This window comes from Neofelis nebulosa, chromosome 12 (genome assembly GCF_028018385.1).
Source record: "Neofelis nebulosa isolate mNeoNeb1 chromosome 12, mNeoNeb1.pri, whole genome shotgun sequence".
NCBI classification, from domain to species: Eukaryota; Metazoa; Chordata; class Mammalia; order Carnivora; family Felidae; genus Neofelis; species Neofelis nebulosa.
Genome location: NC_080793.1, coordinates 51410240 through 51430809, shown reverse-complemented (window position 1 = coordinate 51430809; position 20570 = coordinate 51410240). Strand labels below are relative to the sequence as shown.

Sequence of the window (20570 nt, the reverse complement as noted above, 5' to 3'; positions counted from 1 at the left end):
CACCCTCTCACCAAGTGTTGAAATGAGCCTTTGGGCTGTCACATTGGAGATTTATCAGTTTCAAAGCGTGTCTCAAAACATAAGATTGCATGGTTGCTCTCTAAATACTTTTCAGTTTTGAAGGAAATGAAGGGGTAGTGCCCATCCTCTTCTCCAAAATCTGACCTCCTCTTTTCCAAGAGGCTAAAGGTGAGAAGGCCCAGGCTGCCTCTGATGATGTAACATAGATTGGATGTGAAAGTCTGGGCAGCTTTTCACATTTCTTATACCCCAGCTGTGCAATATAGCCACTCACAAAAGGTAAAGCATAGGTAAAATATATTTGAGGACAAAAGAAGTATATTAGCTTTTCTTTTCCCTATCTTGCTGTGATCGGGATCACATGGATACCAGTCTTTGCCCTACTTGATCATGGTTCCTTACCTGCCCAGTTTTATCAAGGCCATGAAATTTGCAAGACCACCAGGCAAAGTTTTCAGATGTTTCAGAAGAGGAAACAATAAGAAAGACAAACATTGACTGACCGATTGATGGGTTGATTAAAGTTATATGTTGATTGTACTAGAAAGCACTAGGTATGTCTGCTGCATCATTTTTTAAAATAAGGGAAAGCCCTTTAGTGATGTATTTCATTTATGATCAAAGCACTTTCTCAGAGTGATGATTTTCTCGATTAATTTATTTCATATAAACCCTAGGCTCTGTGCATAAGACATGTTACCCACCGTCCAGGAGCTCACAGTATAGCATGTAGGATATGAAGGGTTTTCAAATTCAACATACAGTTTAAATTTTACCAGAGAGGAACACCTGAGTGGTTCGGTCGGTTAAGCATCTAACTCTTGGTTTCAGATCAGACCAGATCTCATGATTCATGAGTTCGAGCCCAGCATCAGGTGCTGTGCTGCCAGTGTAGAGCCAACTTGGGATTCTCTCTCTCCCTCTTTCTGCCCCTCCCTCTCTCTTTTTCTTTCTCTCTCAAAATTACTAAATAAACTTTTAAAAAAATAAAGTAAATTTTACCAGAGAAATAAGTCAGCACTGTAATCTATGTATCCGAAAGCAATTTAGAATTTTCTCAGATTCATCCCGTTCGAACCTAAATCTGATATGGTGTGCCAGACCATGAATTGTGTTCCTGAATCACACCCTAAACAGCAAAGGATTGAAGAAGAATTTCAAAATACAGATTGGTACAACCAAAGTTGATTTGTAAAGAAATGAAATTTGTTTTTCAGTCACGTGGTTTCACATTAGGCAATACATTTCATACTTTAAAGGACAGTAAGCAAAATATAAATTACCTTTGTACTATAAAGTTACTACTAGCACCTTTCTTTTAATGTTTATTTATTTTTGAGAGAGAGAGAGAGCAAGAGAGAGAGCAGGGGAGGGGCAGAGAGAGGGAGACAGAGGATCTGAAGCAGGCTTCACGCTGCAGCAGAGAGCCTGATGCTGGGCTTGAACTCACGAACTGAGAGATCAGGACCTGAGGCGGAGACAGATGCTTAACTGACTGAGCCACCCAGATGCCCCACTGCAGCACCTTTTTCCACTTCTTTGAGAAGTGACTTTTTTAACCATTGCAGAACTTTGGAGAAAAGGCGATGTTTAAAGATCACAGTGCAACCTTTACGTGGATATATGAAGGCTTAAAACTTTCTGTTTCTCTCCTGCCAGTACCTGGCCGGACAGGCCTTCGTGCTGCTGGAGAGGAAGTAAGCAATTTATTTTAGAGGGGGATTAACTCTTTGTCCACTAAGGTCCTATTTAAGACACAGAAAGATGCCACTCCGTATATACATTCTTAGGTGAGATACGTTTAAAACCAGACATGTACTATTCTACTTAAATAAACCCCTCGCCTGTACATAATATTTTGTCATTTGGTCTAAAGCATAATCCTATATACAGTACTGTATTATAACCAAAGTTAAGTAATATAATAAAGTTGAAATTAAATCAAAACATCTTACATCAATAATATAACATCTTTCCCATTATTAGATACCTCTTAGATGAAAGTAGTAAGTGGAGCTTAATGCCTCTGCAGAAGGATTACATAGACTTATGGTCAACCATGTTTTGTAATGAGTGTTTTCCAGGGAAGGTCTGATTAAGATGCATTATGTTGAACTTTAATCTTAATAAAATCCCTAAAGTAGTTAACCACATAGTTTTCACCGTTGAAACTATAGCCATATATTAGATTATTAAATTTTACTCTTGGTGTAATGGAATTGCCATCTTGGCATGATTAATCTGAATTGAAGTAGATTGTAATTGGAGCGCCAGTGCTGGGGAAAGGAAATGTATACTGTTATGCTCAGAACAATAATTACTTTTATACCAAAATGAAATAAATGACAGCTGTAGAATAATGTAATGAAAGGTATCCGGTTTCCACATCTTAATATGCTTTACATGTTTAGTGCACTGAACCCTAGGAAAGGTCTTACGTGTCACATTATTTTTTCATTGATTTTGAATTTAAAAAACATAATTTTGCATGGGCTTAATTCTTTCTTTTTTAAACCACATAGGCTAGTTTCTAAATGTGTGTAGCAACCTATAATTACTCTCCATAGTATAATGAAGAAATGATATAGTGTCAGCACGTCTTTCTTTCCCCCCACCAAAGAGACTCACATTGCTTAAATTAAATGGCGATGTTTAGAAGCTGTGCCTGTCACTTCTGAACTGCTACAGAGAAGCATGAATAGTGATCCAGACCTATTATCTCTCACTTTGGCCCCACCTAATATGGAGAGTTCTATAGTAAAAACAGTAAATATCATTTATTTCCCCTTATGTAAAATAAAAATATGATCACCAGCCTGTCTCTTTAGACAATATAGGAAAACAAGTACCTTAAAGTCTTTAGCCTATGGCGATACTGTTACTGAGTATTAGATGCTTGTGGTAGTCCCACCAATAATTGGGTAGCACTCTGGCCAAAGGTATGTTGGAAAGCAACCGCTCTAAGGTAGGTTTAGAAAAAGCTATGATTAAAAAGTAAACACTGAGCTTCCAAGAAACAACCCAAACTTGATAAACTTCCAAGAAATAACCAAAACTTGATGGAACAGGTGTGCACACTGGTATTATTGTTCCACTAAACTAAATGCAATGCAGCGGATACAGATACAGATATCAGTCACATAGAATACCTGAAATAAGGATCGAGATTAAGTCACATGGTAATGTCCTTAATATATTGAATTCATCATATAAAGCTGCAACTTTATTTGGAAATACTTTTAGACGTTAATTGCTTTTTTTTCTAGCAACAAACGGGTTTATTTGTGATGTATTTGATTCATACGGCACAAAAGTAGGAGCATTCATTGTGAGGAACATATTTTCATGATATGAAAAAAGTATCTCCTAACCCACCCGGGAGAGTCACAGCATCTAGACTGATTTTTCACTAGTGGCCATGGTTTGACTTGATCCAGGCACAGGTTTTTATCAGATTTTTCTGACAACCAGCAGCAAGAATCTTCAAGCCAGGTATTTTAGTCTCTCCTCGTTGAACAAAACAGTGTGAACAAGATCCAGCCCCTAATCAAGACTAGTCAAGTGGGGTTTTAGCCCGTGAAGCTGATCGAGTACAGACAGTCTTACAAATAAATACAATAAGGTGAACTTGCCTTCAAAGATGCCCTCTAAGGAATCCATAGAAATCCCTGCTACCCAATTAGCACGGAAGGAATTAGAGTTAGACTTCTAAAAATAAGATTCTGGGAGAGTTGCATTTTTCAAGGCTAAGATCAGTACCTTTCCAACACTAGAAAGGGGCAGATAGAAAAATGACTGATGGAATTCTCTTTGGCTGTTATTTGAAGTATGTCGTTTTGAATTTGCCTCCAGCTGATGAAAGTCTCATTTAGGATACATCATTTATTTTATTTTATTTTTTAGGTTTCATAAGTTATTATTTTTCTTTTCTATCATTTTATTTTTACAGTGTAATATTAGTTTCGGGTGTACAATATAGTGATTCAGCACTTCCATACATTACCCCGTGCTCATTACAAGTGCCCTCCTCAATCCCCATCACCTGTTCACCCCTCACCCACCCACCTCCCTCCCCTCTGGTAACCATCGGTTTGTTCTCTATAATTAAGAGTCTGTTTTTTGGTTTGTCTAGGATTTAAATGCCAGATTGAGCCCAGCTGGTTGCTTCCACGGACAAATATGTGGGGATAGCTTTCTAGGTATTTTTTAAGCCCTCCATATTGTACTTTTATTTGGTGAGGGATCAGAACTACACTATGGTAGTATAATTGCGTTCATTAATCAGGTGGTAGCTAAATAAATTACTGACCTGGTTTCCCATCTCCTATCTTTAACTTACTTTCAGTCTTTGTTGAGTTATATGCAGAAACATGACAATCACCTCAAGCCAAGTACGCATAATGACCACTTTGACAGCTTAATTTCTTGAGCAAAAATGATACTATGGTGTCCTCTAGGACATGTAAAGGCTGCATGTCTACTGTTGCTGTACAGGAAGTTAATCAGCTGGCCTTCTTAACAAGCCTGATCTAACTTGGAACAGGAAGGAAATTGTTCATTTCCTTAACTCCTTCAGGCCATTAACAGGCCACTCAGTGCCCTGCAAAGTGTAATCTGTTAAGGGAGGCAGGCGTAAAGGTATGGCTAGATGCTTCAGAGGCTCTGAGTCTCTCTTTTTAGACTTTCTGGTCTCTGAATCAAATCATCCCAGAAAGAAGGAGGGAGGGAGGACTAATTGGGTACCTAGGGAAACCAGTTTCCTCCCAGATTTATTTCAGTTGCCAGGAGTTCTGCTTGGATGGCTTTGAGCGAGAAATAGGAGACAGGCGATTACTTTGGACCCTAAGTGACCAACAAGGCCATTGGAACCAGCCATCCATCCTTCAAATGTTGGCACATACCAGGCGGAGAGCCTTAATGGTGCTGTCCTCTCAAAAGTAGGATTGGGTGGTCCTCTATGCCTTGATCGTGATTGCCCTTAAAAAATCTTGAGTTATCTCATCAGATTTCCAGTTAACAACTTTAGTTCATGGTTAAGAAAACATTTTTGTGCTTCAGCACAATAGTCAGGTCTTAAACGTATTGCCATAAATAATCTTGGTGTAAGCCATTTAAAAAAAGGAAGAAGAAAAAGGAAAGCAGGCAGGCCAAAGGCAGCAGTAATATCTGGATGCCAGATGGCATCAGCTTAGTGATGGGGCTGATTCAATAAGAAGCAAAGGGAAATTCCTGTCATGCATCTGTGTGAACAGAACCCACAAGGAATTAGATACAGAAGGAAAAGCCAATAAGAGTCTCCATGGTGATCCTGTAGTCATTAAATGCCTTGTTTACCTTGTTGGAAATAGTATTTAAATATATAATATTTAAGCATATGTTTACATTAGTCCGTATTTATATCCAGCAAGTTAGTTGTCTGAGAATGTGGATGTCTTAACTCAGTGGTGAAGAATGTGAATTCACATTTTAAAAAAAGTGGCTAGAAATGTTAATTGTGTGACATGTGTTTTTATATTTTCCTCCAAAGAATATTCAGGGAATCAAACATCAGTAATGGGTCCAGATAGTTTGGCTGTTTATATCCTCAATACAAGGTGCCTGAATTATATTCTTTTCATGAATCTCAGGCCACAGAAAATAAAAGGAATATCTTGTATATATATATATATATATATGTATATATATATATATAAACAGATATATTTCTTAAGAATCAAAAGTGACATCTAAGATCAAGAAATTTAGATACTATTTGTAGATCATTACACCAACATAAGGGCTGTTCAAGCATGAGAATTACAGGATTAAAAAAAAAAAGCACAAAAGCATTTAATTTTGAGAATTGGCACATAGCAGAGCAAAAGCCCATGCTGGCCAGACTGAATCAGCCCTTACCTCTCAATGGTCATGACCTCACTCACTTTCAACTCCTTCCTTTCTGGCCTCCTTCCCATCTACCTAAATCATTCTCTTCCATTATATTCTCTGCAACTGCATGCTTAATAGAAGTTCTCTGTCTGAATGTATATTTTAGATGACTATGGAGGGTCAGCAGACCTGCTAAATTGTTCACATCTCCTGATGAAAGAAGCTAAGTTTGCTCATAAGTCACCTGCTCTGTGCCGTGCCCCGTGCCAGTTGCAAATACTGTAAAAATAAGCCTGATAGTCCTTGCCCTCAAAGAACCTTGAGTGCATTCTTACCATAGGAATGATAGGATTATGTCCAAAGTGCTGAGTATTGGTCACTTATCCACAGATTGAACAAATGAGCTAGCTGTATTTAAGAAATGTAATATGATGTTTGAGTATGCACAGTGTGATAGTATTATTGATTTAAAAAGAAATGTGGGAGAATTATTTTTTGAATTCCTAAATTCTCTCTGCTACTGTGCATTCCTCTGAGTTAAAATATTAGAATAGTTAAGCTAGTACATGGTAATTCACAAATAACATAAATGAGAGGAAAATGTAATATACAGGGAAAGGGTTTGGGGGATGTTGGTATGAACTGATGTTTGGCAGATTTTAATAGAACCTATTTGAATCTTTCACTCCAAAACTAGTGCTTGAGAAAGGATTATAGCCAATGATCATATATGTTGTATCAGTATACGTACTTGAGCGATTTTTTTTTTCTCAACGTTGTTTATTTATTTTTGGGACAGAGAGAGACAGAGCATGAACAGGGGAGGGGCAGAGAGAGAGGGAGACACAGAATCGGAAACAGGCTCCAGGCTCCGAGCCATCAGCCCAGAGCCTGACGTGGGGCTCGAACTCACAGACCGCGAGATCGTGACCTGGCTGAAGTCGGACGCTTAACCGACTGCGCCACCCAGGCACCCCGCATACTTGAGTGATTCTTACTTATACTTTGAGAAAAGCTGCAGAAACCATAGGTAATTTCCTAAAATTTAAAAATGTTCAGGTATATGGGGCGCGTGGGTGGCTCACTTGGTTGAGTGTCCGACTTTGGCTCAGGTCATGATCTCACAGTTTGTGGGTTCGGGTCCTGCCTCGGGCTCTGTGCTGACAGTTCAGAGCCTGGAGCCTGCTTCAAATTCTCTGTCTCCCTCTCTCTCTGCTCCTCCCCTGCTCATGTGCACGCTCTCTCTCTCTCTCTCTCTCTCTCTCTCTCTCCTTCAAAAATAAATAAAAACATTTTTTAAAAATTTAAAAAAATTTCAGGTATATAATGCTGCCAACTATGTGAGTTGGTGAGGGGTAAGTCTGTGTGTTTGTGTGCCCAAACAAGGATGTAGCCCTGCTGAGATCAAAGGAAAAAGCAGTTTAGTTATTGATCATACCTCCATGCAGGGCAGCAGTGTGCACCAGCAGTGGTGAAAAGTGTGGGCTCCAGGGACAGATTGGCTGGGTGTTCATCTTGGATCCACCACTAGCAACAGGGGACCTGGGCAAGTCACTTAACTCGTTGGCTGCAATTTCCTCATTTGTGAAATGAGCATGATAACAGCACCTGTATCTTTGAGTCATGAGGATTAAGTTAGTACATGTGAAGTACCTGGTTTGCAGGAAGATCTCTCTACATGTTAACCGGGGTTGTGATTGGGCCACTTCCAGAATTATTCATCTTCCCAGGGAACTTTTAATGGAATAAAAATGTATAATAATCACCTATTTACAACTGGAGAAATTGAGGCAGGTGTCGTATCTACTGGTATGTGAGAGAGAAGTACAATTTGACCCAAAATTCAGCCAGTCATTCCCCAGCTAACACCACCATCCTGCCTCTGAGGATATTATACTTCTATACTTCTGAGGCTTTTTGAAGATTTACTTGTAAGCATCACACTTAGAATCTAGCCCAGAATTTATTCTGAGGGACAAAGCTTAGTTACCTTTATTTGAATAAAAAAGGGACCTACAGGGAGTTGCAAAAATTAATAAGGAAAGTTTAGAAAATGCTTGGGTGGAAAAGCATCCTCTTTCAACCCTGGGTCAAATACAGTTGATCCCCATAGATTGTTCCCAATGTGCACTGAGACAGAAAAATCAATAACAAATTCAACAGAGCAGACAGAGCCATTTTTATGTAGTCATTAGAAAAGCCTTTACTGCAAACCAAGAAGTTCTAAATTTGTCAGCCCCTCCCAACATCTCTACTTATTGCTCATTCTGTAGCTACTTTCAGAAAGCTAAGTCTGAACTATTGCCCAGAGGAGCCCTAGAGAGTGACAAAGACAATTTAATGGGATCCGTGTGTGCCAAAATAAAGTATGGACCCTGCCACCACCAATATATGTTACGTCCATTAAGGTCATTTTTAATGAACTGAACTTTTCATTGGAAAGCGTTGCCAAACTTGTTGAATTAAAGGAAAGAAGCCTTTACAAAATTGCAAAATAAACCAATTTTACTCCATATGAAGGGAAAAAAAATGGTCATGGAAAGTATTCTGAGTTTACAATATTTTAGATTTGTATCAAAATCAGGGGAAATGATATGCATTAAAAACTCCACTCTGGTATTAAGTTGAGAACTGAAAATGCACTAATAGCATTGTAAGCTATAATGGCATATTAGTCCCTGGGACATGGCTTTTTAAATAATCAGACTGGCCTCAAGGAAAACCCAACTGTTAAATTATGTTCTGTGTGCACAAGTCAGAAAAGCAATAGGAGAGAAAGATGGTCTGAAACAAATGTATTCTCACGTTTTATTTGTGAACAGAGTGATTTGGCTTCATTTGAATCTGCTACATACAGTTAGTGGCCTATCTTTTCTTTTTTCCCAAAACACTGTGTATATTAAGTTTTAAAAAGTGGACAGAAAAATAGGAGCTCTCTCTGGGTTCCCCTAACGTAAGAACAACTCCAAAATGCTTCAGACCCTTTACTGGAGTAGCTGCTTGTATGATAAGGCAGTGTGAGATCAGAGCTATGTATAAATCACTGAAGGCAGCCTCCGGCTCAAAACTGCCCCCAAATCCTTTTCTTCTCTAAAAGAGTACTTTTATTGAGATTAAATGGAAGTGTGATACACACAGAATTTAAACGTTCCTCAAGCTACATGATAACCTAATATCCCATCAAGATGAAATGAGGCCAGCATCTACTGCCTTGAGTACAGCCATAAGAAATATAAAATGAAGAAGCCCACTACTAAATTTGGGCACAACAGCTTTTTTAAAAAGAGTGAAAGAAACTCCTACAACAGGAAAAAATTTTTGTTTTCTTATGCCAATACCCAGAACTAAGAGGTATGATTTAATTTCTCTGAGTTTCAAGACTATTGTCTAGCTTGCTTTCAGTCTTTGGACCCAAGAACAAACCAAGTCACTCATAATGTCAACACTCACCATTCTATTTACCTATCCATTTACTCATTATAAACATATGTATTTACTGAGCATCTATTACATGAAGTTCTGACTTCACAGAAGTTTGATCTAGTGATGGACATAGTTATTACATAAAGATTCACACTTGATTTTCAGAGGCTGGTAACTGCTATGGGTAAATGAAGAGGTGATCTAAGAGAGTCTAACAGGAGATCCAGCAGGTGTGGGGTTCAAGGAAGTCTTCTCTGAGAAGACACATGTCAATTGAGTCCTGAAGGATGAGTGGGAGTTATTACAAACTGAGAGAAAGAAGGAGAGTCATCCATGGGGGTGATGCACCTGCCAAAACCTTGAGTCAGGAAAGAATCACACACATTTAAGGAAGAGAAGGAAGACTAGTGTGGCCGGAGGCTAGTAACCAGGAGGGAAAGAGCAGGAAATGAAGATGGAGAATGGCATAATGTAACCTTGACAAGGAGTTTGGCTTTTCTTCTGGTATTCTGGGAAAAAATTAAAAGCTTTACAACTACAGGGTGAAGAATGGCTTAGTAAGGTCTAACAGAGAAAGAAAACAGATCAGTGGCTGTTGTGGTGGTCCAGCAGAAAGGTAGTGGCTTCAGTGATCATGGCTTATGTGGTCACCTGACATTCAATATGGTAACACATGGATTCTGGAGTCAACTGCCATGATTTGAATCTGACATTTATTTAGCAGTATGGCATTCGAAATCTCTGTGCCTCAACTTTATCATCTAGAATTTGGGATGAAAAGAGTACTGTCAAAATATAATTTTCAAAAAGGAAAAACTATGACCCATATAAATACAAAATGAGCGCATGCCAGAATTTGTACTGAATTCATGGATTATCAAGAGAACCAGTAAGATGTTAAAACTTATTCATACCAGAACTGGATATAGAAAAGTGTCTATTTTCTACCAGACAGTAATCCTTGGCACTTATATGAACAGAAAAAAATTTCCATCACTATGGACTGGAAACATTTGTATCATCACCGGCCCTCTACAAGGAAACTTGTGTCTGGCCAAAGACAAAGACTTACACTTCCATAGAGTTAATTACACAGCCTGCCACCCCGAAAGTCTGTTAGACAATGTCAGCATTCCACTGAAAGGACAACCAGTGATCTCTTTTGCCCATTTCACAACATTCCTGACAGTATCCATCTCCTAACAATATTATAATGAGTTAATATATATGAAGGGCTTAAAAAACATCAGTAAACATTAGCTATTGTTGTTGTTGTTTTATCAAGGTGGCTGTAATGATGATGGAGAGAAGTAAAGGAATTTCAGATACATTTTTGAGTGAGAATTGATAGACTTGGGGAATCATTTGGAAGAGAGGAGTTGGGGAAAGTGAGGGGTCAGGAATAACTCCTAAATGTCCTTGAGCATTTGGGTGGCCAGTAGAATCATATGCTGTGACAGAGGAGACTGGGAGAGGAATAAGATACTGAAGAGGTAAATCAGGAGTTCCATTTTGGACATTTTAGGTTGGAGATGCCTTTGAAATATCAAAGTAAAAATGTCAGTTGGGAGAGAGAGCAATGAACAGTGGTTACGAGCATACAACCTACTGGCTGTGTGAATGACTTATACTTCAATTTCATCACCCATGTATTAATTACTAAACGAAGCTAGTAATAGTTCTTATCTGGTTGTCATTAGGATTTAACAGCTTTTATTTATAAAGCACTTGGAGCAGTGTCTGGCACATAAGCACTATATAATTTTTTGATAAATAGATTAATTATATTAAATTAATGTTTACTCCTTTCAAAGAGTCAAATGGCTCCCTAGCCCAAAACTTGCCAAAAAAAGAAATTGGGTATAAAGCTCTGAAAAAAAAAAGTCTAGAATAGAGATGATATACTTCAAAATACTTAGAATAGAGATGAAATACTTCTAAATACTCAGAAGTTGCTCACATACTGGCGGTGTATGAAACCAAGACTGACCGAACACATCACCAAACTGAGCTCCAAGGCACTAAGTGCTTAGAGTTTAAGGAGAGGAGGACCTAAAAAGGAGACAGAAGGAACTGACCATAAAAGAAAAGAAAGCCAAACATTTGCTGTCATGCAAGTCAAGAGGATAAAGTCACTCAAGAAAGAAGGCATCGTCAACTGCCTTGGGGGCCACTGGGAAGAAGGTAGTTGAGGATGCATTTGTTGGGAAGAGCCAACACTGTAGGGCTCTTTCTGTATTCTCAGAAACTGATTATTACCTGTCTTTCTGCTGGCTTTTCTCTTACTATTAAAGTAGAACAAACTCCTGATGGTCAACAAGATCCCTCCGTTAGTAAGACTCTTCCTCATATCTTGTCTGGAACCATATCGAGAAAGGTAGGTCAGAAATGCAAGCCAGGTTTAACAGAGTCTTCGAGTATGAGGTTGTGGGCCTGGAGAGAGTCCGTTAGGCCCTGACTCATTGGAACTCTGATACCCCCCAGCATTTCCTTCTAGTACAAAGTCTCTTTCAAAGGAGAGTGTGCCCTTCAATGCAGTCAGGCTTTCTTCTCCCACTTCTAGTGCTGAGCATTTCTGCAAGAAAGTCATTGAGGTGTTTGTGCGGAGGCCAGCTGCCTCTCAAAGAACCCAAAAGGGCATCATTATCATGAGAAAATCAAGTCTGCTTCTTGGAAAATTCCACTAAATATAGCTCTCCCAGTACTGCCTTAGCCTGTTTGAAATTGGGTCCTTCCTTTGTATTTATTTATTTACTTGTTACTGCTTAGTGGCATCAGACAGGGCAGTCACAGAATTTTTTTTATTTTTCAGATAGGCATATTGGTGGCTGGTTAAAAATTCTCATTTTGTTTTGTTATTTAAATCTCTGGGATCGGTCTATACTTGGTTATGCTACTGAAGTGCCTTATAGTGATGAAAACCTGTCACAACCCAGGTATGATACCTAAGAATTAGAGGAACATTATGAAAATAAGTGGTGCTATCAGATGTTTTGCGGGATGGTGTCCTGGACACCTTTGAGAAATTGTGCTTGGAGACTTCAATATGAGTTGCATAACTGGCATGAATTATTTGCAGCTCCAGAGAGTTGTAAGCTAACAAAAGCAGTTGAGAAATATTTTCATAATTCCATATTCAGGTCAAGTATCCTTGACTAAAGATCTTTCACAATAAGTTAGATTGTTATTTATTTGGAATGATTTAGGTGTGGTTCTAAGTGAATGGAGAGGCATATTTTGGATAAGTTTTCTCCCAGAACTTTATTGCTCTCCCTATATTTTTAAAGAATCACTTTAAGGTTGTCTTGGAGTTATGAGTTTTACAATTAATTCCAAAATCCCTAAAGGGAGAGTCACCCTCCCTTTGTAGCATTCCAAAGGTTTTTGTTTGTTTCCTTATTTTGGATGGTTTTGAAAAAAATCTTTTAATTTCTTGAGAGACACTAAATAACTAAAAAGTTTACATGAGGTCTTTTGATCTCATGTAAAATTGACACAGATGAAAGAAAATGTTTCATTTTCCAAGTTTCTGTCTCACCCAAAAACAATTTCTTTTGCTTGTGTTTCTAAATGGCTCTTCAGATGTCAAAATGCCTAGCTTTGGTTCAGGAAACTACACCTTCTCCTAAAGGTTTCACTCCATTAATGTTGCAAGAGTTGCTCAGAACCAGGAGAAGAACCAACTTTTCAAAACTAAAGAAAAAGAATAAAGAAGATTGCATTAAAAATAGATGAGGCATTATGGAATAACAGCATCATTACCAATAAAGTTTGGGGACTTTTTTTGTCCCTAAATGATATACTTATATAAAAGACTCTGATTAATTTGGGCTAGAATTACTTAAACAGTATTTTATTTTTCCAGTATCCTATTTTCCAGATCCATCTGTGGCCACTAGTTAAATGATAAAATTTTAGAAAGGGAAAAACCATGATTCTCATGCATATATAAAATGAACATCTGTTCAAGCTTTTGTTTACCTCATTAATTAGTGAGGGAACCAGGAGGATGTTACAACCAATTCAAGGGAAATTTCAAAGAATTATATGTATTTAGGTAAATAAGAGGCTGTAGTGAATGTACAAATAGATGTAAAATCGGTCTGCTCACAGGACAACAATCAATTGCATTCCACTAGGCGCAATTAATCTGCAATTCTGTGGGCAAGAATCATTCGCATCATCCGTTTTCTCTAACTGGTAGAGTGGTAAAATAGCAATGAGAGATTGCCATAGCTTGGAAGGATGCACTTGACAGGACACCCAGTCACCCCCTGGGTCTGTGTTAAAGTTGTCTATAATTTTTCCTACACCATTCAGTTCATTCCCTCCTCTCTCCTCCCCCTAAATGCCACCACTCTCATACACAAACATACAGCAAAAGAAAGAGGGGAAAGAAATCCACAAAGCCCATCAGACGTCTGGCTGAAGTTTAATAAGCTGGAAAACTAAACCAAAATTAAGTATTTTTCATGTGATTTTCTGCAAGTTTCAGTTTGCATTTTGAAACTAGAGAATGAAGTGAGGCTAGTATTAGCATTACAATAACACCCCTATGAAGCCATTCTTATTTTGTACAATGCTGATGATTTGTTTTTTAGATGACTATGTATATGAGAAAGGAGAGGAAACTAAGAGGAGAAGAGATAAAGTTAAAAATCTCAGAGGTGCTGGCTGGCTCAGTCAGTAGAGCATGTGACTCTTGATCTTGGAGTTGTGAGTTCAAGCCCCACGTGGGGCATAGAGCCTACTTAAAAAAAAAAACAAAACAGTTATCAACCACGTGTGCATAAAACTAGAGCTTAACTCTGGCTAAGCTCTGCAGTGATTAGTTAACACAAGATTAGTTAACCAAAATCGAACAGTTTCTGTTTAGCACTGTATTAATCAAGTGATTGTTTTTATTCTTTTAGTGCATGCTCTGACATCAGAATAGCCACATAGAAACTGAACCACCCTGGGATTTTACAGGTGCACTTGATTATCGCGGTTTTCTGTTTCCTAAAAGGTACTATGGTAATAACTCTCATTAAAGGATAAGCTTTTTGTTAGCTATATCAACAATTAGTCTTGCAAACTGAGGACCAGACAGAAGCAGAAATCCTCTATTTACCAGGTTTCTTTTTGAATTTCCCGAAGCGGGGAAGACTAAATGCCGAAATCCTATCGGTATTCCCTGAAGTTCAAGCCCATCTTTGAAAGAACTCAAGCATCTAGCCATTCTGCAACAGTGCTGCTAACCAAAAGAATTTTCAAAGGACCCTAATTAAACTTCAATAGTAATTTTTTATTGAACATTTGAAATTAAAACCATTAAAAATGATTTAAAAAAAAAAACCACCTATTGACTGCATTTTAAAGGTCCCACTTGAAGGATTCTAGCTAAGCAAGTACTATTCAGACCAGGTGTCCTCAACCTTACATTTAGACCTCCTACTTCAGTTGCCTGCCCTCTCACCGACCTTGCTTCTTCCCACTTGTGGCCAGAAAGCTCAAGATAGTAAACACAGCATTGGGAGATCTAGGAATGTGGGGGAAAGTTTCAAATGAAAACCAGTTCTATTCACTTGGCCATTCGCTCTATTAGATATTTTTCTTTTGAAATATAATCTCCTGCCTTCAGCAAGAGAGAGTATATTATATCACACAGTGTGTGCACGAGAGAAATTAAGATGACTGCCAGAAGACAGCACCACTTAAAAGCCAAATCGTTTTTAATTGGTGTGAACTTGATGAAGACCTAAGGATAGTGGGTTGGGAGATTAGCCAGAAAGGCTATTTGACATTTGATAAGACTTTCACTTGGGAGACATAAAATGGATGTTTATTGTTTTTGCTATTAACCCTAAAGGCCCAGAAAACCAAATATAGACAAATGCCCGCTCATATGCCCATGCCCACACACACACACGCACACACACACACACACACGCACATTTATTTTCATTTGGATTCTGCTTCAAAATAAACAAGGTTCAAACATTGCAATGAGTTCATGAGGTTCCAGTAATGCACGCTTTCTACTTTGTGTGCTTGTGGTCTATCTTCCTGGTCCTGGAATGAGACCAAACACAAAGTGATTAACGTTATAGGCAAGGAGAGCTAAGGGTTTGGTTTGCACATCACCTATATTCTAGGTTTCATCTGGGTCTCATTTTGGAGGATAAAACATAAATCGATTTAACTGCTCGTCATTCTTATAAACTCATATATGTGGAAAAGATAGGAACTAAGACTCAAAACAAATTGGAAGATTATTTATGAATCTTGGTGTGTTTGGTTTATCTCCACTTAAGGTCCTATCGCAGGAGTTGGGAAACTACAGCCCACAGTCCAAATTCAGACCTTTCTGCTACCACCCTCCCTCTAGTTTTTGTAAATATAGTTTTATTGGAACACAGCCACACCCATCTGCTTCCATATTGTCTCTGGCTGCTTTCGCAGCATGTTGACAGAGTTGAGTAGTTGCAATAACAAAGACCCACAAACATGGCCCACAAAATCTAAACTATTTTCTATCTGGCCCCTTCCAGAAAAAGCTAGCTGATCCTTGTTGTCTTGTAATGGTCTCTGAAGATGTTATAGGTAACAGAACAATAACTCTTAATGCATAGGAAAAGCTAATAGGGTACAGTTCTTTTTGCGATCGTGTCATCTTTCTTATTTGACAATAAAATTCAGCACATTATTAAATAGGAAGCATTATTCACACACCATTGTCAGAGTTGGAGGGCTTTTCATTTGCTTTTGGGTTTTCCTTATAAACAAAATAGTTCAGTGTGTGTTTTCCTTCATGTCTGCACCTGGCTTGTAACATTCAGTGTTTGTGTATTTGTTGTCACTTTTGTTCCAAGAGCCAGACAGATATATGTGTAATAAGAGGGTTAAAATTATTTTGACTGTGATTTGGGGTTTTACAGTCTTAAAAAGCTCCTACAGGTATCATTACTCAAAGAAAAGGAGACTTTCTAATTTTTTTAGGATACTGCTTTTCCCTCATGTTCTCTAGGTGCCAGAAGACGGATCAAGAATTCAAAAATAAGAGAGGGAGGTGACATTGTGATGAGAACTTCTTAGGAATAATTCTGAGTGGGTCTTTCTCCCTCATCCACCTTTCTGACAAGGTTGTATGTGACCTTCATTCTCTCCTAAGCTCTTCCGTGGCTCATACACCATGAGCTGCTGGGGGTCAGGGGAGTCTGGTTCTCCTGGCCAGCTCCATGCACAGCTCAGGCTCCGGCTCAGGCCCAGGAAACATTTTGGTTCTGATCCTTCCAATTTGAAAGCTTGGATTGGTTTCCTGCTAGAATTTCTATTTCCCTAAACTGGATAGGAACCATTTGCACTCACTAGGATTTAATGCTATAACCTTCTTATCAGTTCTTTCGTTTCCTGCCAAAGTCAAAGTTAGGGGACCAGGTTTGCATGCCTCCTCAGCACGACTCTCTGTGAAAAAGCAGTAGGATCCTGGAAAAATAAAAAATATTTATTCCAAAGTTCTTTTTCCAGATTATTATACTAACTTTCTGAAAACGTTAGTGGTTCCCTCTGGGCTTTTTTCCCTAGGTCTTTCTCAAGGTCATTGCCGTTATGGGCCATTGTTGATTAGTGGGAGGGAAAGTCTTTTTTTTTGGAATTTGATATTGTCCTACATTGTAGAGAAACTCAGAGAAAAACCAAATTCTCACTAGTGTGGTTTCTCTCAGGGGGTGGGGGCAGGGAGGCTGCCGTCCCACAAACTTGTGTGAATTCAGGATCTCTCGTTTACTGTGACATGTCTGTGGATTTAAATTTGTAGCACGGCTTTTCACTATGATATAAAAAGAATTGTAGTCCAGACTAATTCAAAGAATGTGTGAGGAACAAGACTTTGCTCCATTCTTGGAAACTTACAAAAAAAGAACCTCTTTCTATATATAAATAAATCTTGGGACGCACATTGAGCAGAAAAGCAAAGAAAGTTACAGAATATGAGATCCAGACTAAAAAAAAAACAAAAACAAAAAAAAACCCACCTCCTTAAATATCGCCAAGGGCTTATTTTGTGATAGTTTTAGGATCCGTATTAGTCTACTATAAGAATAGCCAGCATCTCGCAGAAGGCACAAGTGCTGGGATTTAGAGAGAGTGAAGAAACCACCAATTCCTGCTCTGAAGAGCTACTGCTGTGGGTGCAAAGCAGGGAGAAAGCAGGTGGTCTGTGGCTGGAATGTCTTACAGCTGGGAGTTCATATGACACTTAACAAAAAAAACCAATCCAGAAACCCGTGGCAAATGAGCTCATGAACTAGACCGAAGCACCCATCACAGGACAGGGTAGCAGAGCCCTGAACGGTGCTGGGCAGGGGCGGCAGGTGGGATGCAGCCCTCCGCAACCCCCAGGGTCTCCTGCCTGGGGCTCTTCATGCTCTCCTCTTGTTTGCTTGCCGACTGCAGGTTCATCCCGGAAGCCTGGTCAGCCTGCACGGTTACCTGTGGTGTGGGGACCCAGGTGCGAATGGTGAGGTGCCAGGTGCTCCTGTCTTTCTCCCAGTCCGTGGCTGACCTGCCTGTTGATGAATGTGAGGGGCCCAAGCCAGCATCCCAGCGTGCCTGTTATGCAGGACCATGCAACGGGGAAGCTCCTGAGCTTAACCCAGAAGAGACAGATGGCCTCTTCGGTGGTCTGCAGGGTTTCGACGAGCTGTATGACTGGGAGTATGAGGGCTTCACCAAGTGCTCCGAGTCCTGTGGAGGAGGTAAGAAGGGGGACCTCTGGCTCACATCCCACCATCATCTTGTCTTTTTTCTTTATCCTCTCTCCCTGCAGGAGACTATGTCACATGACCGCCTCTAGTCCAGGAATGATAAGCAGGGGGAGGAGGGGAGGAAGCCATCCTAAATGGAAAGCATACTGAATGAAACACAGATGTATTTCTCTTTGGGCTTGAGTGGCGCTCAGACTGTCGGCTGTGAGTGGCCAACACAACTCATGCTTTTACTTTCAGTTGTCGTTCTGATGTTTTGCAATATATCCTAGGGTATCTGACTGAGAAACACAGTTGACACTAACCTGGCAATGCTCTCAACATTCAGTTTTATTTATCTATGTCCTTGCTTTAGTGCATGTGGTATGGACCAAGGCCCAAGATGACAAAACATTCTACTCTTCCCCAGAATAGTTTAAAGCGCCCGCCCCCCTTGCTTTACTCAGCGGATTTTCCAAAGCAGTACCTCTTTACAAAGGGAAAAGGATGTATAAAGGGCACATAACAGTGTGCTTACCTGGAACAGGAAAGGACTTTAAAGTCTGACCCCACCGCCATTTTGCAGATGAGAAAACGAAGGTCCGAAAAAGCTAGGTTGACTTGCAATCACACAGCTAGTGAGTGACAGCTGGGATTAGGCCTGCTAATTATTTATTTCCCTGTCCAAAGTCTTTCCAGCATACCTCACTGCTTTAAGCACTTAGAGAATTCCTGAAGCTTTCCCCCTTACGATTATCATTTAACTAACATTACATGCTTCCGTGTATATTGACCTGATTCTCTTAGGGATATTTCATAACCATAACAACAGGTTCAGTGATTCTTTATTTCAGGTGTTATAGATGGTGTTGTGAGGGAAGAGGAGGGCATTTAAACCAACAATGAAATTCTTCAAGTTTATGATCTTTCTTACACAATAGAACATACATTAGATCCATAAAGCCACTGTCTCCCATGTCGGCTCCCAAGAGAGATTTTGAGAGGTGAGGAAAATACTGTCTAATTTCCTTGCCAAATTTCTCTCAGTGGCTAGCAGTAACCCCCTTTGGCACCTTAAGGTTCTGTATTGCTAGCAAAGTTTTTCAACTGGTATAAAAAAGTATTAAAATTATTTTCCAGGGGCACCTGAGTGGCTCAGTCGGTTAAGCGTCCGACTTCGGCTCAGGTCATGATCTCACGGTTCGTGAGTTCGAGCCCTGCGTCGGGCTCTGGGCTGACAGCTCAGAGCCTGGAGCCCTCTTCAGATTCGGTGTCTCCCTCTGTCTGTCCCTCTGCTGCTTGCACTCTGTCTCTCCCATTGCCTCAAAACTAAATAAACATTAAAAAAAATTTTTTTTAATAAAATTATTTTCCAAAAATGGCTTCTAAACCATGGCATTTTGGAAACCCTTTTAAAAAGGCATCTTATCGTTAGTGAGAATGAATGTACAAGTACTTGTGCCCAAAATGTTCACATGCAGTTGAAAAGGAATACTAGAGTGGAACAAGTACATACTAGCAAAGAATCCGTTTTCTCCATCAGATCTTTTTTTTTTTAATTTTTTTTCAACGTTTTTTATTTATTTTTGGGACAGAGAGAGACAGAGCATGAACGGGGGAGGGGCAGAGAGAGAGGGAGACACAGAATCGGAAACAGGCTCCAGGCTCCGAGCTGTCAGCACAGAGCCCGACGCGGGGCTCGAACTCACGGACCGCGAGATCGTGACCTGGCTGAAGTCGGCCGCTTAACCGACTGCGCCACCCAGGCGCCCCTCCATCAGATCTTTTAGCAAGCATTTAATAGTGTTGACCTTGAGGTTCTTGCTTGTTTCCAAGTCTTCCAGTTTCAAACTGAAATTGTTAAGCGTCTTAATGGAGGACCCTGTTATTTTAAAACCTAAAATCTTCCTTCTGATTCTGGAAGAATTTCCTGGAACGCAGCTAATCTCTGTCTTTGTGTTCTTCTCCACACACATTGAGGGCATCTTTTCTTCTATGCCTACCAAGGGAGAAGTGTCAAATAACCCTCAGTGATCTCTGAGCCCGGGCAGGAGCTGAGAAGTCAGGGGGAAAGACCACAACCCATAGGCACAACTGCTTCTTTCCAATATAACAAGTGACTCAAGAGTTCAGAAGGGGTGTGTTTATCCCCAATTTCCATCATCACCTGAAAGGAACCATCGTTATCCCTAGTCTAAAATGAATTTGCTTCAGAAAATTTTTTTTTACTTATGGTCTCTCAGTTCTGGTTCTCAGTTACAAGTCAAGCCTGGAACTTTATGAGCAGATGGAAAAAATAGATGCAGTAATGGAATAATAAATAACCAGATACCTTTATCTAACCATTCTGCTGATCAACCAGTGGTATAAAACTCAAAGTGTAGAGAGCATGTGGAGTGGTTTTAATTTCAAATGTTTTCAGAAGATACTGATTTGGAAATAAGATTTGGGGGTTTGATATACAATTGATCTCTGCCTGTAGGAACTGAGCGTCTTTGTATAACATAAATTGTGCATCCTTTATAGCCAAGG

The 20570-nt window shown here is 39.5% G+C and overlaps 1 protein-coding gene across 3 annotated transcripts in view; it reads left to right on the top strand.

The window, feature by feature from the left end:
- The window catches only part of ADAMTSL1 (ADAMTS like 1), an 877457-nt gene that overhangs the window by 677195 nt on the left and 179692 nt on the right, over nucleotides 1–20570 (top strand). For all 3 annotated transcript variants that reach the window (XM_058695258.1, XM_058695257.1, XM_058695259.1), the window contains one exon: nucleotides 17749–18050. In XM_058695258.1, the coding sequence (XP_058551241.1) occupies nucleotides 17749–18050 (302 nt within the window). The remainder of the gene's footprint in view (nucleotides 1–17748; nucleotides 18051–20570) is intronic.